Raw genomic sequence first — 22,803 nt, 5'->3', positions numbered from 1 at the left:
TAAAGACTACAAGATAAAGGAAAAAAAAAAGATGCAAATCCAAATCCTTCCAAAGAATCAATTTAAACAACAGAAATACACTGACCAAAATCCATACGATCCTTCTGGTTCCTCTGGAGCAGCCCCAGCAGCAGATCTACCAGTTGAGGAGACGTCTCTCGCGGGATGCTGTGAACAGAAACCATCATAATAAAATACTATAAAAAATAATTAAAAATGTTAATGTTATAATACGTAAATTAAGTGTTCTTTTCATTTCAGTTATTATTTAAATAAAAAAGTCTAAAAAAAGTAAAAAAAATTAAAAAATTAAAATTTTCATTTCAGTTATTTTGTGTATACACAGTACTGAAAATTAAAAAAAAAAAGTCTAAAAGATTTGAAAGTTCAAAAGATATTTAAATTGTTATTAAGAACTTTTACTAGTTACTCCAGTCTTCAGTGTCACATGATCCTTTAGAAATCATTCTAATATTCTGATTTGCTGCTCAAGTTAGTGCTCAAATGAATCCAGCAGAAATCCATTCTAATATCACCTTATAAAAATTCTCAAAAGAAAACAAAATTTCTTAATATTATCAGTATTGAAATGCTTGTGCTGCTTAATATTTTTCTGTAAACTGTGATATATTTTTTCAGAAGTCTTCAAAGAAAAGAATGCCATTTATTTGGAATAGAACTCTTTTGCAGTCCTCACTAAAGAAAAGTCTTTTCTGTTTTCCAAACTTTTGGACAAAAGTCTTTTCTGTTTTCCAAACTTTTGAACAGTAGAGTATGTGCATATCAGCATTATATTGGTTACTCCTATTATTTAGGTATCGGTCTCTAAAACAACTGTGGTTTTACTTTACAGTTACTTTAAACTTTTAAAGAAAAACTAAAATGAGTCAGTGCTCTTACTTTGGCACCAAAGTCTTGTTCTTCTCATAGAACATGAACACATGAAATATCAAAAAACAACAAAAAAAACAACAACAAGTATACAAATCAGAACATTAGCTACATGACTTTAACTTCAACATCATGAACCTCACCTGGAAAGGCGGCGTTCACTTTAACTTCAACATCATGAACCTCACCTGGAAAGGCGGCTTTCCCACTAGGCACTGATAAATGACAGTCCCAATGCTCCACAGGTCAGCTCTGGCATCATAGTTCTGGGACATGATCACCTCTGGAGCCTGTGGAGGGAGATGACAGATTATAAGAACATGATGCTGCCAATGTCTCACACATCTGCTATATTTCACAAATCTGAGACAGTGAGACAGGATTCAGTCTGTGGCTACTGACCATGTACATTGGGGATCCACATAATGTGGCCGCCATCATGTTGCTCTGGAGATATCTTGCAAAACCAAAGTCAGCTGTAAAACAAAGAGAGCGCCGGTGTTATTAATAGCAACATGCTGCTGTCTGAGAGTCACGACTTCTAACTTCTGCACAGACTGAGACAATGGAAACAAAGAACCGGCTGTGTGAGAGATCAAAGGGTGGAAAGTGTCTTACATAGACTGTTAGCTATGAAAGATTAGGTACATGCACAGTGGACTACAAACATCCTGAGATATTCATTTCCGGTTTTAAGTTCCAGATTTGTAATGTGGTTTTACACTTTTCAATTTGACAGTAGATGAACAGCACATAATATTAGCAGTAAATCTCTGGGGAGAGTGTTACCAATCTTGATGCGTATGCCGTTGATGCTGGACTTCTTGCGGCCCGTGTAGGACAGCAGGATGTTCTGAGGTTTGAGGTCCCTGTGAATGATCCCCTTGCTGTTGAGGATGCGCATGGCTGCTGCAATCTGCTGTAGAAAGACCCTCAGCGTCTCCTCTCGCAAAGTGCCCTTGGCTGAAAGAGCAAAGACAACGTACTGCTGAGTAACATGGCTATAAAATCCATTAAGACATTCTATAAAAACTTCATTTACCCAGATATCCTTGCAAGATGGTATGACCGTTTACATCACAATGCTTCTAAACAGAACATTTCCTGAAAATCAATTGGCTTCATGTGTCAAGAAACCTCAGATTCACTAGCTTTGAAGAGCAGAACTTTTTTTACACTAAGGTTGTTTGGCAAGTTTTCTCTAAGGAATGCAGTGATTTCAGTAGGAATCCACATGATCGGAAATTTTGGGTGAGGGTGAAAGATTCCCCATGAAGTTTTTGCATCGTCACGCAAGTTTGTCACAAATTTGCTGTGATGGCCAACAGAAAGCAGCTTGGTGTGAAAGTGACTTATGTGGGAGCTGTGCTTCACATCACTAGGCTACTGTCTATAGGCAATGGATCTTTTCTGCTGAAATGGCTAAAGTGTTTGCTAAAGTGACCACACCTTTAAAGGGATAACACAGACTATTCATTATAGCCAGTGAGTCATTTATAGTCAAAGAAATAATGTAGAACTAAGCATAACTCAAAATGTAGACTGACTATAGAAAAAGGCAACATTTCCAGTGGCCCAACACAACACTTAAAAATTCACCACACCCAGCTAGGCCATTAGTGCCTGCCAACATTTCAGAGGCCCAACACAAAAAACGTATACATTTAATATTTAATGTATTGAAATTAATAACATCATATTTACATGTATAACTGTAAAGTTCTTGTTTAAATAAAAAATTGTAATCTTTATTCTGATATTTATTTTATAGAAATACATACACATTTTCCACACACAAATGTAAATTTTCATCAAATGTTAAAGGGATAATTCACCCAAAAATTAAAATTCTGTCATAAATGACTCACCCTCATGTCATTTCAAACCGGTAAAAACCTTAATTCATCTTCGGAACACAAATTAAGAGATTTCTGATGAAATCCGAGAGCTTTCTGACCCTGCATAGACAGCAATGCAACTTCCACATTCAAGGACCAAAAAGGTAGTGAGGACAAGATTTCAGTTGAACCACTGATGTCACATTGATTATTTAAACATCTTTACTACCTTTCTGGGCCTTGAACGTCTAAAGAGGGTCAGAGAGCTCTCGGATTTCATCTTAACTTGTGTTCCAAAGATGAACAAAGGTCTTACAGGTTGGAATGACATGAGGGTCAGTAATTAATGACAGAATTTTCATTTTTGGGTGAACTATCCCTTTAAGTTTTCTTCACAAAGAAACAAAGAAAATACATGATAAAACCTATAAATCATACAGTAATTATAAATACACAGGAAACAACTACTACTAATAAAAATAACTAATAATAATTTGAAAAATACACACGTTAAACATTACTGATTAGATTACCCATTCTTACTGATAGATAAAAAGCTGAAAAGCAGAATTCGAAATGTTTTAAATTTTCAGTGCACAAAAATGAAGACACGGTTTAAATGCTGGCCAATAGGCCATCCTTATTGTTGAGCACTTTTATGGTGAGTAATAATATCAGAATTAGTTTTGGATGAACAATCCCTTTAAATAAAAATGTCCACTACTCTGAGCTAATCCGAGACCATCACAGTCATGTTCTCTCAGCCCCTGTTTGGAATAAATGTTAAAATCAGAAGCTGCTCAGGGGTTTTACATGTAGCGATGTCGCTCCAAGTAATCCACTGAGCTGTTAAGAGGATTCCCTTCACCCAATCTGCTCTGTAAACAAAGCAATTATGATCATAATGAATCTCGTACGGATCCCAAAACAGTGTTTGAAGTAGCAGTGAGGTTGTATAACTAAGGAACGGTTGCATAATTATACAGGGGGAGAAGTGTGAGAGGCCGAGACCTGCTGTACTATGACATTTGTCATGGTTAAACAAAGATAACACTCCATCTGAACATAACAAGGGGTAACAGTCCAAGTAAATGACACCTGAGTCATCTCTATTATGTCCTCTGCGTCACACATTCAGTGAAAACATGGTTTATAGACCAATCAGATTCCTTTGGCAGAACAAAGACTGTTCCTAAACACCCAGCAAAAAGACTTCACAGGATATGTGAGCAAAGCTTTAAATATACAGTATATGATAATAGTGTCTCTCTGAGAGTGTTGGAGGGAAGTATGTTTTAAGATTGAACCCTGGAGGCAACCACTTCAACTCTGGCTCACTAAGAAAGACATAAAAACTGTCTATTTATTTAATGTGCAAAGAAACCTATTTATAGGTGGACTTTTCTAAAATGTGTTGCAATGCTTTTTTATTTGAGACTCCTGACCAAATGATGTGTTAACCTCACAAGCTGCTTACCTTGCAAATAGTCTGCCAGGTCTCCTCCATTGCAGTACTTGAAGAGGAAACAAACAGAGAAAAATAAAACTAAACTTTAAAATCAATACATATTATTTTATAGAAGTAATCAAAAAGAGTCATTTTTTAACTCTAAAATATTTCAGAGCAGAAAACAAGAAATAAAAAAAGGTCTCAAGAAATCATTTTAATTTTAGTATATACTAAAATTAAATTTAAATGGTACTTAATTTTAGTATTTTCTATTTTCAATATTATTTAGTAATTTTGTTGCTTTTTATTTCTTTTTTATTGACTATTTCAGTTTTCGTTATTTTAGTATATCAATTTAAACTAAATGAAAATGAGAAATGTCGCCTTGTAAATAATATCATTATAATATTTTATTTCAGTTTTTAGTGTTAGTTAACTATAATAACCCTGATTTATATTTTTTAATATTTCATTCATTTACACAACTTTCCCAAATTTATTAACTACAAAATATTTTCCTCGACTCCCTTATTTTCAGAGCAGAGGAGGGAAATCAATCTCTGACAAGTCACTCCTTATTTACCACAACATTTTCAATTCACATGTATACATTTGGGAGATGCTCTTATATAAAACATACAGATCTGAACCCATGACCTTGCTAGCACCATGCTTTACTGTTTAATCTAAAGGAAAACCAAGAACTTGGACACATGTGCATGCACAAAGAGCAAATTGCATCAGTGAGTACTAACTGTGAGTGGCTCTGGTGTTGAGGACTTTGAGTGTTTCAGAAGTTTGCACAAACACCCTCTTCATGTCACACACACAGCTGCCAATAAACAATACTCAGAAAGCCAGCAGGATACATTATCATAAGGTACATACATCAGAAGTGTTGGACTGATATTACACACTAAAGATACTTGATATTAAAGCTCTTGAAATTGTTTTTGAGAGCAGCTTTCCCTGAACGGATATTTTTAGTTTGGCTTCTTCATGTGTTTGTTTCTCCTTCAGAGACTGCAGTGTTGGGCAATACTAAAAAGCATAGCCATGAAACATTAGGCACACTGTGGCCTCATGACAAAAACAAGAGCATGTGGAAACGAGAAGCGAGAGAGAAGAGAGAAAGAGGGGTGAATACATGCTTTATGCTCACCTCCATAACCAGGAATACAGAACTTGGCGTTTCCTAAAAGAAAAAAGACATTAAGAAACATAAATCAAACAACAAACAACGCACATAACATCAAACAACCAATAACTTCATTAAATCCATTCAACACAATAACATATCCTCCAGCAAGCAGGTGGTTGCAGAAAACCAATCACTCAAATAACTCAAAACGACTCACGTTTCAAATCCCTGCATGCAAACCTCATGTTGTTGAAACCGTTTAGACACACTAGCCTCATAACAGCTATTAGGGCTTTCTGTGTCAATACTTAAGGAATTAGATTCTGAATGCTGGCCGAATAAAAAACACGAAGCCATTGGTTTTTTTTAGGAAGTGGGCTGTTACAATAAACAAGGCAAGCCACCAATCTACAGAGCTTCCTCCATCATTCCCATCTCAAAATTTTATAATTCATGGTAACTTCCTGTGAACTGATGTTGGCAGCCCATTAATGCAGTTGTGATGGACTGGGCCATTAACAAAGAAAGCGCGGCCATTTTATGTGCTGCTCATATGTGGTTGGCTGTGGAGAGTGTATGTGGGAAGAGTTGGTCGTAGCGGTCAACACTCCATTTGCCCACATTACCTCTCGTTCCTCCTCACTGTATCTCATTACCTCACCCATTCAAGATGACGGAATACTCAAAATCTCTGCTACTCCTTATGAAGTTGCTATTAAAAAAACAACACGCTACTAAAAAAATTCCTAAACCTTAACAAAAAAAAAAAAAAAAAAAAAAAAAAATTTTAAAACACAATTGATTTTGGCCAAAATAGTTTTGAATAGCCAAAATTATTGTCATTTTATCAGCACTTCTGCAATGACAAATTAGTGTCTATTTTTTACACACAACATAGATGAGAAACAACCATGACCAAAATTTATGTTAGAAGAAAAATAAGGAAATTTAGTTTGGATGAAATATCGAGAGGCAGCTCATTTTACTACGGTTTTACTGATTTAAAATATCAGATGAGAACATGGCACACTGAACAACATACCGAGTTCAGTTAACCAAATTAAATGACGGAAACTTTTTGGCTTCGGTTAAATGAAGTGTTTGGTAAACATTCATGCTGGTGGATTCCTATTACTAATAACACTAATAATTTAATTACACAGCTGAACGTAATCTTGTACCTGTAACACGATTGATTTTAGTTTTTAGTGTTTAATTTTGATTTAGACACAATATTTGATACATTTTGAAGACTTTTAATATCTGCTAATCAAATATAACTATTGGCTTATCAGTATCAACCACAATTATAATATTAGTGCACTCCTAATCCATGTTATTCAAGAAAAAAAAAAGTTTTTGTCTTTCTAAAATTTAATTAAAATTTACAAGCAGCTCATGGGTGGAGGGGTTGATCAACTCAAGGACGTCATTAACTTCGCCATCACATATCAGTCATTTCTTAAACTTGACCTCCTCATCTGTGACTTCATCTGAAGCCAAATGGCCCTGAGCATGATATGCACAAACAAACACGTGGGTCATTTGATGAGAGGTGCAAAAGGAACTGTTGACCAAGTGTGGGCAGGAAAAGAAAAACAAACAGCTATGGGTCCAGAATCACATGTCCAAACACACAAGTGCCGCCCTGATCTCCTCCTGCCAATATTGTCCTTACTTTGGCAAGAGATGAGATTCCACTTAGGCTCTTGCATAACAATATGCATCATGATTTAAGAGCAGTGGTAATGTAATTTATATTTATCATGTAAACAAGGATAAAAAAATAGGTCAGACAGTTACCAAACACTGGACAATTTTTTTTTTTGCATCACTAAATTATACATTAAAGTTGCTATCTCACAGAAGCCTAATTTTGGTATCGGGTCAACACTACAACAAAGCACCATTGACCAAAAACAAACTCGAACTATGAGATTCCAGAGCTGCGTTCCAATCATATCTCCACAGCTAACACAAGCTTCAAAACACTGGAAAATACAGGCATGACATGAAGTCAAAAGGCAGCACGGTCCAGCCAGGTGGTGAGAGTATTGCATCATAACTAGACATGCTGGCTTACATAAGGTGGAAACCAGCCAAAGCATGGCTTTAAATTCTAGGAATATTTGAAAAACACCACATGTGTGACCAACTGCGAGAGATGGATGTGTTCTTCTTAGAAACCGGTTTCTAGTTATCTACATGATGAGGGAACAGAACATTCTAGGGCTGTAATGAATACTTGAGGTGTCGTGAGCCCATATACACAGACTGTCCTTTCAGATGAGAATGTTTCTAAAGCAATGTCCCTGGAGCTCTGAATGACACACTAGAGGATGTTTATCAGCAGGAACAGGTAGTGAGGAACATCAGCACATCATATTGCCAGTGGCAAGGCCATGAACTTCACAGTATTAAAGATAAAGAAAGAGATAAAGACAAATAACTTACTTAATATTTACTTGGGTCTACAGCCCACGAAGTGCTGGTAAATAAACAGACAACCTACACTTGATGACATGTTAGTGGAAATGAGGGCGGACATTTAGAGAGCACTACTACACTAAAAGATGAAATAATGGATTCTAAATGTCAAAAAGTATTATACTACATTGTGAACACAGCCTAGGCCTATTAGCTGAACAGTTATTAGTTCCTGAAGGCAGCTCTCGAGGAAAACATTAACAGGTTCCAGATGTTCCCAGGCTGTATTTCTTTCCTTCCTTGCAAACAACACTCACTGCTCATTGTATTCATTTAAATTCATCCCTCCCCTCCTTCTCAGAAGACTGAAGACAAGAAGTCAATTCGTCCTCCTTTGGGACACACTGTTCTCTAACAGGAAGTTCAAGTTTTGTTTTGAAACATAGGATTGTCTCATGCATATGTGACTCATAAACAAGTCTGACTCCTCCTACCCTGCCTCAAACCCCGCCCACTCCTCGTTCCCATGTTTCCAAGTCCCTTTGATCTCCTTACAAATTTCCCTTTCCTTACAAATGTACATGTTTTTTGCATATCTCAACAGCACTTCTCTGTTTCTTTAAAGTATAGTTTGAATAATGTTTCAACTGATTTTATGAAAATCGGTGGTCCAAAAACAACAAACACTCTACTGACTTTCACACCATTGACATGCATGCATCAATCCAATCATCAATCAAATTCTTTGTGTTCCACATAAAATATAACATTATATAGACTTTGAATGAAGAAAAAAACATAGATTTTATTACATAAATTGCCATTTAAAATGCGCTATGCTTCTAGACTGCAAAATGTTCTATATATCAATATAACTATAAAATAATAACAACAATAATTGCTCATGTTATTATATTATTATTATTATTACTACATAGTCATATTGATATAAAATCAAAACAAATTTAGCCTAATTGTGTAGCCCTACAAACCTGGAGCGTTTCTATTAAATAAATAAATAAGAAATATTACTATTGTAAAAATAAATGTAAAAAACTAGTGTAAACAAATAGAATATTTGCAAAAATATATATTTTTATTTTTACAGCATAATAATAACAATATAATCATTTATATAAATAATTTATTGATTATTTTCAAACGCTGAACCATTAAGCTTTTATTCTGGCTGGTTGTTAAAATAAAGGCAGCCCTTAAAGTTTCTCTTTTGTTGACAACAGCCGGTTTAAAAGAGAACTGAAAAACACTGGATCATCAGCTCTTCGTGTGTAAAAAACACATATTTCTTTTTATTAAATTGTAGCCTTTGCGATTTTATGATTACACTAAGACATATTGCAATTTTGGTTTTATTTTGACTAACTGTGCAACTCTTAGGGTGAGTTGTTGGGTGAACTATCCCTTTAAAGGCAAAGCACAAGTACACCCATGTCAGGCAGAAGAAGAACCACCACCCTGTTATTACAGCAGGTCTCCAGCCTCCCTCTGTCAGAGCAGGGACATCAGTGAATAGCACTTGACTGGAGCTGCTCAGCTCTCACTGCAAGCCTGTAATTAAAACGGCTGCAGAAATATCTTCAGCTCCATCACTACAGATCCCCATTGAGGAAAAGCTCAATAAAGCTTCAACATCACTGTGTACGCACTCTAAACAATCATGCACTTGTGAACTGGCACTGACATCGGCATTAATCACAAGCAGCCTCCATTCACACTTCTTCATCATGTGGGATGAGATCGTTATCGGAGCTGCAGGTCTGGCCTGGTGCGCTACCATACTGCATATGCTTCATGTGGCGTAGTGGGATCTGAGGGCTGCCTCTTTTAGCATAGCTTAAATGAGAAAGGGCAAGCACTCCCTGTTGCTATGCTTTAACTAGACACGTCTGGCTGGGTACAAATAAAGTCAATCCTCCTAACATCTTTAATGACAGTGGATTGTAAACAGTCCACGGTAGAGTAATTGGGCTCGGAAGGGAGCACCATCGATATTCCCCAGGGCTCCGTGCTGCCATCAGGAGAAGTGTGCTGGAGAAAGGTCACCTTTTTATTGTAGTATATGCCTCTTGGTGCCCGCTGAGGTAAATGGCCATTTATTTAATCTGAGGAGTAATCAAGCAGGTATCCACTTGCTTTGTATTTACAGTGATAGTGAGAGTGACAAATCTGCAAAGTGATAGTGAGATCATTAAATCAAGAATGAAGGTCTATATTAGATACAGAGATCCAAATTAATTTTGTGAGCACTAAACAAGACCACCACAAAGAACGCTACTGCCACTGGGGAACTTTAGTGTAATTAGAAAAGTATTTAGTATAATTGTAGCTATTATACCAAAAAAATGTTCATCATTAGGTATAAACTGAAAAAAATGATTCTGTTTTGCTTTGCACTAACAAAAAAAGTGCTTGAGCTATATATTAGGATTGTCAAATCGATTAATTGTGATAAATCACATCCAAAATAAACACACACACACACACACACACACACACACACACACATATATATATATATAATATATATATATATATATATATATATATATATATATATATATATATATATATATATTAATTTATTTTATATATATTAATTTATTTTATATATGATATGTAATGTAGTATTTACTTATTCATTTTTTATTCTTGATTTTTTTATTCATGTGCTGGTTTTATATTTTATTTATTTAGATGGAGCAGTTTATCTTGAAATGTAAATTTTGTCACTGAACACCCACTAAAGTGCACCTTATGGTAATGTTTGCTTGCATTGCCTTATGGATTTCGTAACAATAAGTGTTCACACAGAGTACAGAGAGTATGTTCATGACTGCATATCATTTCTGATGCAAACTCTATATAAATACCCTCCCTGCACAAACCCATGTGAGTATTCTACATGATTCAGATATCTGTGCCTTTTCCTGGAAGAAGAACAGCTGAAATACGGAGGGGTGGAATGACTTGAATCTTCCAGGATAAATTAAGATCTTCCACCTTGGTCAGACTGACCATGTGATTCAGAAGGCAGGATTTCATAGGAAGCAGTTCTCAGCATTGCACAAATGTATTTACGGTTGCCTGACTACAAGCGACGCAGCATGTGAGTCTCCAAAAACAGCTGATGAACAGCTACAGTACGTCACCACTGTCACCTACTTCTCTATTTCAGCACAGGGAGGAAAAACACACCTCGGGCCAAATGGGGCAGAATTTGGTACTACCTGTCACAGCCAACTAAAAGAATGAGATAGACAGTATATCTTCAAGAGCGATCAGCGAGATGAATGTAAACAGCCTGTAGCGCACTCAGACCTATCTGCCCTTGCAGGAGAGATAGATTACACATGAAATCACTCTTCTCCTCAAGTGTCTTCCTGGAGTAGACCAAAAATCTGCAGCGTTCAGCACAAACTGATACAGAAAAGCATGTTTAACTGAAGAATGAGGGGTCCTGCAGGTCTGTGTCAGGTGGGAGTGTTATATAAGCATGCTGCGTGGAAAGAGTAGGATATTTAAAGACTCTCTTCACTATACTGGGAAGCATTACATGTCAAAGATGTATAGGTGACTGAATCATAACAGCCATAATTAAACCCACAGCTTTTCGCCCTTGATCCTGCCGTAGACATCAATGTCCTTTCAGAACAGTGACTGCTCTGTCAGCCGAGGGTTTGGACCAATGAAATGGCAGCCCACACCATTCCAGAGGAGGCAAACCCTCCCCCTATATGAGCCTGCTGGTGGGAAGCAGAAGGAGGAACGCTGGCTATTGATGGATGAATTAGCTTGCTAACAAAACGGGCTGACTTCTGATATTTTCTGCATGGTATGCAGCATTCAGCCCCAAGGATGCTGAGAAATAATCTTATTTCATTCTAGCCAGTGACATATTCTCTAACACGCACTGTGAGAGACTTACAAAATGTTGCACACAATGTATTTTTGCATTAGGATTTATATAATTGCAATTAATGTCCGCTCTAATGACTTTATTAGCATTAGAGAATAACGTGTGTGATATTCTCAAAGTGGTCTCAGGCTATGTACAGAAGGGCTCAGTCTAGGACAGGTCATGTGACTTATCATGTGAATAGTGGTGTTATATAAGAACTGGGCCAGACCTGTAGGCCCTCACAGCTCTTAGTGGATAGCAGCACAGCACTAACAGCTCTAGGCATCAGAATTAGTAAGGATAAAGCATTCAGAGATTATAGCAATAAAGGAGTAAAAGTGCCATTACCTGGACATCATACAGCGCCACGATGTTCTCATGTTGGAGTTCCTGTAAACAAAAAATAAACCCTGTCTTTAATACTGTGGCATATACACTACAATCAGAAGTTTGGGTTTAGAAAGACTTTTTTGAAAAAGAGGTCTCTAATGCTCACCAAGGTGGCATTTATTTGATCAAAAATACAGTAAAATAGCTATATTATTAAGATTTAAAGTAAGTTAAAAGGAAATTTGAGGGCAAAGCTGAATTTTAAGCATCATTACTCCAGTCTTCAGTGTCACATGATCCTTAAGAAAGTATTCAATTATGCTGATTCGGTGCTCAAGAAATATTTCTTAATATTATCATTGTTGAAATCAGTTGTGCTGCTGAATGTTTTGTAGAAATAGTGATACATTTTAATTTTTTTTTAAATCAACAACAACATGGATTTGAAATAGAAATCTTTTGTTATCATTAAATAATAAATGTATTATTAATACAAAAAAAAAAAAAAGAAAACCAACAATGACAGCTCACCTTTAAAATTTTGATTTCTTTGCCAAGCAGAATCTGAGATTTTGAGAGATTCTTCTTGTTAATACTCTTGATGGCGACCTCCCAATCAGTCTTCTGCAAATATTGTACAAAGAGAGCAATTATCATTAGGCGGGATGGCAGAGGGGGGTTACATGTGCCTAATTACATTACTATGAAACCTACGAAGCATTACTTTTACTTTTAAAATTTTGAGCATTTGAGTTGAAATATCTGACTGTTATCCCTTTATGTGGGAGTCTTTGGTTGAACACAAACTAACATTTGCTTCAAAAGGAAAGCCAATTCTTTTCAACATGCTGCATCCATTCTGCATCTATTTCTCAACTTGTGACCTGGTACCACATAAAGCGAAGAGTATATTTGGTATTTTAGCCTTTGGGATGGAAATCTTTTTTTTTTTTTTAAGGTGGGATTCCATAGGGCCACACACTAGCTTAAAGAAACTGTGTCCCCAATGCAGAGTGGAAATCCATGAATAGAACGATGCTTTTCATGTAAATGTAGGTTAATAGGAGATGTTCCTGCAGCACACTGTGCTGTATCTATTATAGCTAAATGCTGGCAGCATGCAAGATTGGCTGCGTTCATCTCGCCTCACTCAACTCAACCAAGCGTGGTGAAGGCAACCCAGAAAAAACGCTGCTGGCTTCTATACTGACCCCATTCAGAAGACGAGCATTCAGAGTCTCTGCTTTTAACATCACATCTAATCAAGGAATGAGAGACTGAATGCACAACATAAATGTCTTATATATGTAGCTAATTTATGTCCTGTATCATTCTGCATGTCTTCCCAGCTAGAATGCATCAATCAGCGCATGCGTTATTATAAAACAACTTAAAATACTTATAAAACTAAAATAAATGACTCACTTCAACAAATGAGTCACCTGCTTTGGATGAGGTAGGTGATCATAAATATGTATCAGATTACTCCTACTATATATAATCACAGGATGATATTGTACTACATACTGTGCATACACTAAGCATTTCCACACACAAACATACAGTATATGCAACATTCAGAGATAACAAACTGTAATGATCTACAGATGCACAATAAATCATTGACCATAGATGTATGGGCCAATATTAGCATTTGATCTGATTAGACTAGGTTTCAACAGAACTGAACAGCGTTCTGATGCCTGATTTTCATTCTACATTCTAGAGTTTGAGTGCTGTTAAAGTCAGTATGAAATGGAAATAAATCTAATTTCTAAACGCATGTTATTGATTTTTTGGGGAATTTATCTGTGCATACAGTATGTTACAGTTTTTATATTTTTTTGATCTTTTCTTTTTTTAATTAAAATGTCACAACAACAGGCTTCTCTATGGTGACATATGTTGGACTTCTCCAATCCCAATTAGATCAGTCTTCATCCAATCAACGACTGGTGGACTGAACCAAGACCCTGTACTAGGCCTATATTTTTTCTTTTTCTTTTTTTCATTTGTTTCACTCTAAGTATTTCAGATCTGAGAATATAAGAATATTATCAGCTCAGCTACAAACTTCACCAGTCAGAATGAAACACCACAAATCAGATCTTTTTGATATCTCAGTAGTTTCTCCTAGACACAAATGAGATAACAGAGAAACCGGAGATGTAATCTCATGTGTCTCATGTTTCAGACGAGATCTCAATGATAGAGGCTTCCAATTTTGCTCAGATTTGTACCAAAGTCTCCAATTCAAACCCCAACAGTTACTAGTATCTATTCCAGCTTATACTCAAGATACTAGTTTATGAGACGCAGTATTGATCCCAAATTGTTTCTAGTAAATTCTAGTAAATATTTTATATATACTGAATATTTTATTGGACTAGTAATTTAAAAGACACGAATAGCAAACACAGATACTCTTTAGTTTTATGCAATAATGTTTAAGCGGCTTGCAATGTCCTCATAACATCCAGTCAGTGTGTTTTGTGTATTTAGGAAATGTCAAAATCAAGCACAAAAATCCATAACAAAATGTGGGTCCCGTCCCTCCGCCCAAACGTACAAGTAGACCGGTCAGTCCTATTGACGTCAGACGGCTTATTCACGGAGGCTGTTTTATGAATGAATGACTCCAGCAGTATGTGACCTATTCTAGCACACGTTACATAAAAACAACCCACGCTTTCTAATCAAGAACTGCTATGGCCGAGAGAGATGTGCAAAATGACAATGCATGCACCACACAAATCCATATTTCTCTATTAAAATGCATTTAATCCATGTAAATGTGAGATTTAAATGCCTTACTGGGATGAAAATAGGATAAGATAGACCGATTTGCGGTGAATAGTGATGCTCAGTCGCAGGGGCTCGAGCCAGTCTTGTGCTTATTTACCTTTTTATGTCTTCCCTTGAAGACGACCGCAAAGGCTCCGTGTCCGACGAGGTCTTTTCGGCTGTATTCAAAGTCTCCCACCGTCTCCATATTTTGGCAGGTGTCCGGTGATACACAACAGCTTGTGATGGAGAGGCTGTCAGGGACGAGTTCTTCAAACTCTCGTTAATCCAGACGACAGTCTGTCCGAGAACCCTGTCATCCCCAAATTATCAATGACGATTCAGTACACTTGAGAGTTTCCTAATAGCTGTCTGGCTTAAAATCTAGACGAAGTCAGAATCAAAACAAAGGAATAGCTAAATGTGAAGTTTACTAGCTAACGTTAGATGCGCAGGATGCACATAACTAATTAGTTCCGTTGTCGCTCTCTAACCCAGTTAACAAGACATTAGCTAGATGAAATAGCTATTATTAAACCTATATAATTTCCAAGCTACATGATGTCAGTTCAGTTTAAAAGGAAAGAAAGAGGTTGCTCTCTCTTACTGTAACAGTGCCTCGTTAACTCGCGGTGGGTCATTGAGTTTCCCATCGCTAGCTGGCTAAAAATGACAGCCAGTGGAAATACAACAATATTTACAAGTACAACGCAGCAGATAAATCGTAATAAATAATATCTAGATGTGTTCCGACATCTACTTTTACATATAGACAAGCAGTGCCGCTTATATAATGACAGGTCAGTTAATAAAACAAAAAAACGCAAGCGTTCCTATTCGTTTAATGCAATAGTCATCTGTCCTTCTGCAAAAATATGGTACTCTCCTTCAAACCCATAGGATAGCTGGGTAACGTTACACCATTTATCCAGCTCAACAATACATCAAAACATCAATCTCTCACCACAAGTGGTTCACAACATCAGTGTGTCAGTTTTAAGAGACGCAGGAAAAGAAGTTAAAAGCACGCTCCGTTACGAGAAGGGGAATTAACGTTTATCTTCAGTTCGTTCTGAGAAGCTGACCATTATCACAGCTTGCTGCATTACAATGACAGAGATCTCTTACAGGAGAAGACCATCCTGACGTGTTACTCCGCGCAGCCGAGTGCGTCGCCCTCCGCCGCGAGAGATAGTCCCACTCGCATCACAGAGCCTGAGCTCGACAAGAAAACACTAGAATATACAAAGGAGAGGGACATTTTTAGGATGCTGTGGAAAAGCTAACATTTTTAATTTTGCACCAGAATGTAGTTTAAAGAAAGAAAGATAGATTATGGGTAATTATACCTAATATATGTTCAAGAAAAAACATGCATTTAAAATATTCATAATGTTGAACAAATACATAAAAGTGATAACTGCACAGAGTGTTAGACTCCAGTGCCAATTTATTTTTGATAGAACAAAAACAATATGACAGCGCTTGGTACTCCCCTCGCGGCGCGCAAATAAAAACAAAATTGTTTACTTTTGTCATTAAAGGCCTCACTGGCAACCCCTGGTGGTGAAACAGACTGCAATAATAATATTAATAACAATAAAATAAAGATTTTCTTTCTCAGTATTTTTGTCGATTTCCATTTCAAATATCTAAACATTAACAAATCAAGATACATTTACTTCAGCAGGAAAAAATATCAGCTTATGCTTGAAACAAGAAAATATCTATCAGTTGTGTGAAAACACTTGTTTTGTTTTCCATTTGAATTAAGTTGATTTTCTTACACCATTGACAGTTATTATTTTTATTTTAAACATAAACTCACTTATCTTTGATAAAGTTTTCAGACATATTATCTTAATTCATTTTGCTTCTCAATTAAATGTATGTTTAATGACTTGATATTTGTACAAGATAACAAGACATAAATATGGAGAAAGAAATGACTTCTGCAGAGCAGCATTCCCAGAAGTTTTAATTGCAAGATATCTACTGTGTGAGATAATGGGATGAATAATAAGTTTGAACATGCATGGTTGCTGTTATTACTAAAAAGTCACATGCTGAGGGACTCATGTCTCAACATGCCTTTCACATATCCATGTGAGGCATCAAAGTAAAAGATTTCAAATCTACATTTAGCAGTTTAGAGCGGGGTAGTAGGGTTGTTTACATGTGGCAATTATATTAATGATCTTAGTATATCTTTATGTAAGTATGTAGTTAATGTAAGATAGGCATTCCGTTTATAGTTGTCAGTTGAGGTGAGTAATTCATTTTGATGCGAAACTGAGGATTATGAAATGTCTAAAATGTATAATCAGTCGATTAAAATATTTATTCAAAATTGATTGCATGATTCTTCACAGTTAATCAGCATTATTGACAGATTTTTAAAATGTTGAAATTTTACACTAGTCCAGAAGGTGGCGGTATACATCCATATAATCTATCCGCCATAAAACACAGAAGAAGAACAACAACAACGACCCCGACGCAGATTGATGATGTGAAGTTATGTTGATGTCTTCAGAGGTACTGTAATCTGTCTGTTTCAGACATCTGAAAGTTGCCCTTTATTCAGCAGCTTTGGACATCACAACCTTGCCAATTATTATTATCCCACGGTCTAATTTTTCGCCAAAGGTTACAGATTTAAATTGTACACAGAAATTGCACTTCACTTGAAGTGTGGAAGACTTAAATAATAAGACGTGTTTTCTCACATGTGCTAGAGGGAGGTAAAAATGATCCACATTTAATTTCTAAAATGTAATACTAAGGTTTTCCACGCTTCAGAAAAAGTCTGAAATCACAGACACAAAGCTCTGTAACGGGTTTAATCATAAATTTCTTATGTGCCGATTATGTAGGACGTTAATTGAACCAGATGTTAACTGAACAATTTTTTTTTTTTGCTTGCTTGGCTGAAGTCGTTCCCAGAATTTGACAAAACCGAGGTAAAATTATATGAACGAATCGTTTAGTAAACTGATTCAAAAGATTCGAGTCACTGAGATGAATCAAAATCCCAAACTCCAAAAAGGCTGACAAACTCCACCCACCGGAATTACATAAACAGAGGTCGTCCAACTAGAAAGTCCACATGGAAAAGACGAATTCGACAACAGCTGAAATAAACAGAAAAGTTATTGTAAGTTCTACAATAAGTTCTTTCTTATTGTAAGTTCTGTATTGTAAGTTCAATACAGCGTTCTGCTTATAGACACTACTGCTTTCGTGCCTGTTGCTTCTTTTGGCAGAGTATTACCCTTAATACGTTTGGGTTTGCTTAAGTTGTTGTTAAATGCTTCTACATCGTGATAATCTACAGAGTATTTACTTTAGTCCAATAGTGTTCGTCTAAAGAAAAACTTTCCCAAATATGTAATGGTGTGCGATTACTCAAGTACTTGACACCCCTGACAGAAATCTTTCAGGTAAATTTCATAAGAAAACCTAATGTCATAAAAGTGTTATAGACGTTTCAAGAGGGTATAGTACATGTTGCAACTTGCAAAATATGCATGCTGCACTGAATTAGAATGTTAATGTTTTTTTTTTAGGAAAGAATATCTGTTCAACTTTGTTTTTATGAATTCTTCTCTGCCTGTAGAGTCACAATCTAGACTGACTTTCCAAAATGTCTCGGGAGCAGCAGGCTGTTCAGCAGGCCAGGAAGGCTTTCTTGACTGGAAGATCTAAACCACTGGACTACAGAATTAAACAACTTCAAAACTTAAAGCAATTCATTAAAGAGAAAACAACAGACATTGCCAATGCCATGAGAAAAGACCTCCATAAGGTGAATCAAAATTGCGATCTCTGCATGTTTTATTTGGATGTCTGTTTGTATTGAACCTAATAGCTGTGTTTCCGCAGACTGCAAACGCAACACAGCTGTTTGAGATCCTTGGCTTGGAGGGAGAAATCAATCTGGCTGTCAGCAAGCTGGCTGAGTGGGCAGCTCCTCGTCCTGTGAATAAAAACCTTCTCACCATTGCAGATGATGTGTACATACAGCCAGAGCCTCTTGGTGTTGTGCTTATCATTGGAGCATGGAACTATCCAATAGCAGTTACCCTGCAGCCCCTTGTGGGTGCCATTGCTGCAGGTAAAGCAAATCTACTGTTTGTTGAGACTGTCAATATGCCATGTAATTATTATTATGTTTAAAGGTAAAAAACAGCATAAAATGTCACAAACGTAGTTCATACAGCTTAACTGTGCACTATATTTCAAGTAAAGTATTTTCTTTATCATCGTATCTAAAAGCTGCCTTTGATCTTTATTTTTTTGTAGGTAATGCTGCAGTTGTGAAACCTTCAGAAGTGAGCTCTCACACAGCCAAAGTTTTGGAGCTCCTGCCTCTCTACCTGGACCCTGTAATTCTTCATTCAATGACAATGTCATTTTTAAAATGCCATTTTCCTTTTACTTGCTTAATTCTAAGCTTAAAGGGATAGTTAACCCAAAAATGAAAATTCTGTCATTAATTACTCACCCTCCTGTCGTTCCGAACCCGTAAGACTTTTGTTCATATTCCGAACGCAAATTAAGATATTTTTGATGAAATCCAAGAGCTTTCTGACCCTCCATAGACAGCAATGCAACTGACACGTTCAAGGGCCAGAAAAGTAGTAAGGACATTGTTAAAATGGTCCATGTGACATCAGTGGTTAAATCGTAATTTTATGCAGCTATGAGAATACTTTTTGTGCACAAAGAAAACAAAAATAACAAATAGTTAAGTTGTTATGATTTAGAACGACAGAGTAATTAATGACAGAATTTTCATTTTTGGGTGAACTATCCCTTTAATTCTACCATCTCCATTACTTTGTTCAGGAGATGTATCAAGTGGTGACAGGAGGGGTTCCAGAGACCCAGGAGCTGCTGAGGCAGCGTTTCGACCACATCTTCTACACCGGGAGCAGCGCGGTGGGGAAACTGGTGATGGAAGCAGCAGCTCATCATCTCACACCAGTTACTTTAGAACTGGGTGGAAAAAGCCCTTGTTATATTGACAAAAACTGTGACATCAGAATTGCCTGCCGGTGAGTCTGCCCTGAGTTATATAAACCTAAAAATAATCTAAAATATCTTAAATTGTGTTCTGAAGACAAACTAAGCTTTTACGGGTTTGGAACGACATGGGGGTAAGTGATTAATGACAACATTTTCATTTTGGGGTGGAGTATCCCTTTAAGTTGGCGGAATATCTGTACCTTGCTAAGTCAACTTCAAAGTCCACTTATGGCCAAATGGAACACACTTTGTGTCTGATCTGTACGTGTGTGTGTGTGTTTGTATGGGAGAGAGAGCAGGAGAAAGAAAGCGTGATTTCAATAAAATTTAATTTCTGTGGGAAAAACGTAATATTTTGTCTTTTATCCTAATGCTTTTTATATTTATTCACTCGGTCAGTGTTTTTGTGGGTGTTGGTTCTTTTTCGGTAATAAGCTGTGAGGACCTTTGATAAAACTGAAATCATTTTGAGAATTGATATGGAACTCTAATGCAGTCAAGACCTGTTTTGAACCTTTGAAGTAATTTAAATAATAATCATCAACCAGTTTCCTCAGTATAATGCTGCTTCCCAATGTCCTTGCATCCTTAGCCGCATCACTTGGGGGAAGTATATGAACTGCGGCCAGACCTGCATTGCACCTGATTACATCCTCTGTGAATCCAGCATCCAAGACAAAGTGATTAATGAGATCCAGAAATGTATCCAGGTTTGTTTACATGTAGATGCTATTGCTTTTTTGACAGTGTGACTTTTTGTCCTCATTGTTTTATTTATTTACTTGCAGGAGTTTTATACGAATGACCCCAAGAGCTTTGCAGACTATGGACGAATTATTAACCAGCGGCATTTTAAGAGGATAATGGCACTTACAGAGGACAGCACAGTGGCTATTGGAGGAGACAGTGATGAATCAGAGTTTTATATTGGTATGCACTCATTTATCAAAAGTTAAAGAAATATTTAATGCTGTCATAAGTTCATCTTTTTCTTTGTGCTTTAGCTCCTACTGTTTTGAGGGATGTGACTCCAGGATCTAAAGTGATGCAGGAAGAGATCTTTGGGCCAATTCTACCCATTGTAATTGTTAATGACTTAAAAGAAGCAATTCAGTTCATCAACGAACGAGAAAAGCCTCTGGCACTCTACGTTTTCTCTTCCAGTAAAAAGGTAGAGTGATGCATTATTTCCACCAACAGTAAAACAGCAATTGAACAATTTGTATTTTCTCGCAGGTCATTAAACAGATGATATCAGAGACATCTAGTGGAGCGCTTGTAGCCAATGACTGTCTGGTGCATTTCACCATAAGTGATTTGCCTTTTGGTGGGGTTGGTGAGTATCTTTTTTCATTTTTATGGATTTCTAAATCAGCAGAAAAACATTGATTTATTATGTAATTGTAACAGGGAATAGTGGAACTGGTCGCTACCATGGCAAATACAGTTTCGATCAGCTAAGTCACCTTCGCAGCTGTCTTATTAAGAAGCTGAACATGGAGGGAGTGAATCAGATGTGCTACCCACCCCATACAACAGAGAAGTTACGATGGGCCTGTGTTTTTCTCTTGAAGCAAGTTAATCTGGTTCGGTGGCGTCAGATGGCACAGGTTGCTACGCTTGCTGCACTGACAGCCTTTGTGGTGCAGGTGAGATGTTCCTCCAAATGGCTTGGGTAAATGTAGTAAATAAGAGCTAAATATAATGTTTCCTACAGGATATTTAATATTAGACTGTTTAAAAGTATAATATACTGTATGCAAAAACAGTACAGACATTACCAATCAGAAGTTTGGGGTTGGTGAATTTTTTTTGTTTTGTTTAATTTTTGGCTAAAAACAGTAATCTTCTGGAATATTTTTCCAATTTAAATTTTTTTTTTTTTTTTTTTTTTTTTTTGAGTATGTAAAAATTTTATTTATTCCTATGATGCAAAAAGCTGAATTTTCACCAACTGTTATTCCAGTCTTCAGTGTCACATAATCCTTCAGAAATAATTGTATACTGATTTTTTTTTTTTTTGGCTCAAGAAACAATTCTTATCATCAACATTCACAACAGTTGTTATGCTTAATATTTTGTGGGAACAGTGATACATTTTACAGGATCCTTTGATGAACAGAAAGTTCAAAAGAACAGCATTTATTTCAAATTTTGTAAAACAATGTTAAAGTCTTTACTGTCAGTTTTGATTTATTTAAAAAAGTATTCATTTTCCAGGAAAAATAACAAAACAAAAACTTATTCACCCATAACTTTAGTATTGTAGTGTTTATAATATTTGATGCTGTTTGAAGTAGTACAGAAAGCCTCTGTCTCTGTGAAAGTGTCACTCGGCTGAAGATATTTTTACCCTTTTAATAAAAGTAAGCTGAGCAGCAAGAACATTGCAGCATATGGCCAAGTAGTTCCCCCTAGCTGGTAGATGGAAAAATCAGTTCCTGTTCATATGCCTTTAAATATCTGCTATATTGTTCCTAGGTAGACTATAAAATAGAAGCCTTTGACCTTTAAACTCTAGATTGTTGTAAAATACGGTGTCTGTCTGACTTAATCTTAAATGACATATACCTTGAATTGTCCTCCTGTTGTAAAGTAATTCTCATGAAATAGTTTTATTTGTGTTTTATGCTTTGCAGAGGTTTTTGCGACGATAAGGACAACCTGAAGTTTGTCTCTTTGGCCCATCATCCTCCAACAGAAGGCTGTTGATGTGATTTCTTGCATATTGAAGATGTTAATATGTCCAGCACTCATAGTTTGAATCAGATGATATAGATTCTTTATTGTTGCTCGGACTTCCGTTAACAAGTAATAATCATATGGTCTGATAGAGATCATAGAACTCTTGGTAATGTTTTATAAAAGCTTTAATTAATTAGTCAATAGCAAGCATTAGAAAATGAAGTAAAAACACAAATAAGAGTCTAACCACCTGAATTCTTTCAAAATAATTAAAGCTACAATAAATTACCCCATGTTCTACTATTAA

The 22,803-nt window shown here is 36.3% G+C and overlaps 2 protein-coding genes across 4 annotated transcripts in view; one reads left to right on the top strand and one right to left on the bottom strand.

Annotated features, from left to right (window-relative positions):
• ulk2 (unc-51 like autophagy activating kinase 2) overlaps positions 1-15,687 on the bottom strand; it is a 30,009-nt gene extending 14,322 nt beyond the window's left edge. The window contains 10 exon segments of the mRNA XM_042739423.1: positions 82-168; positions 901-999; positions 1,075-1,181; positions 1,294-1,367; positions 1,681-1,854; positions 4,207-4,243; positions 5,342-5,374; positions 12,015-12,056; positions 12,528-12,620; positions 14,899-15,687. Of these exon segments, the coding sequence (XP_042595357.1) occupies positions 82-168; positions 901-999; positions 1,075-1,181; positions 1,294-1,367; positions 1,681-1,854; positions 4,207-4,243; positions 5,342-5,374; positions 12,015-12,056; positions 12,528-12,620; positions 14,899-14,988 (836 nt within the window). The 5' untranslated portion in view covers positions 14,989-15,687.
• Positions 15,688-17,183: 1,496 nt separating this feature from the next.
• aldh3a2a (aldehyde dehydrogenase 3 family, member A2a) lies at positions 17,184-22,803 on the top strand. 3 transcript variants are annotated; one of them, XM_042739422.1, is made up of 12 exons: positions 17,777-17,937; positions 18,132-18,223; positions 18,400-18,588; positions 18,666-18,897; positions 19,086-19,168; positions 19,632-19,840; positions 20,404-20,521; positions 20,600-20,741; positions 20,816-20,982; positions 21,048-21,147; positions 21,222-21,460; positions 22,451-22,803. In XM_042739422.1, exons 3-12 carry the CDS (start codon positions 18,427-18,429, stop codon positions 22,466-22,468), a joined length of 1,470 nt encoding a protein of 489 aa, XP_042595356.1. In that variant the 5' UTR covers positions 17,777-17,937; positions 18,132-18,223; positions 18,400-18,426; the 3' UTR covers positions 22,469-22,803. The 3 variants fall into 3 exon arrangements, with proteins under 3 accessions (XP_042595355.1, XP_042595356.1, XP_042595354.1); XM_042739421.1 differs by lacking the exons at positions 17,777-17,937; positions 18,132-18,223 and adding an exon at positions 17,184-17,318; XM_042739420.1 differs by lacking the exon at positions 18,132-18,223 and having other exon boundaries at positions 17,778-17,937.

Source organism: Cyprinus carpio, chromosome B15 (genome assembly GCF_018340385.1).
Source record: "Cyprinus carpio isolate SPL01 chromosome B15, ASM1834038v1, whole genome shotgun sequence".
Classification (NCBI taxonomy): Eukaryota; Metazoa; Chordata; class Actinopteri; order Cypriniformes; family Cyprinidae; genus Cyprinus; species Cyprinus carpio.
Note: the sequence above shows the minus strand (reverse complement) of the source record. Positions and strands in the feature narration are given on the sequence as shown.

Bases quoted from the DNA above. Each gene is read 5' to 3' on its own strand.
- aldh3a2a (XM_042739421.1), top strand. From the start codon at position 18,427: ATGTCTCGGGAGCAGCAGGCTGTTCAGCAGGCCAGGAAGGCTTTCTTG. The intron at 20,742-20,815 runs GTATGCACTCAT...TTTGTGCTTTAG, and splicing joins TGAATCAGAGTTTTATATTG to CTCCTACTGTTTTGAGGGAT. The intron at 20,983-21,047 runs GTAGAGTGATGC...ATTTTCTCGCAG, and splicing joins TTTTCTCTTCCAGTAAAAAG to GTCATTAAACAGATGATATC.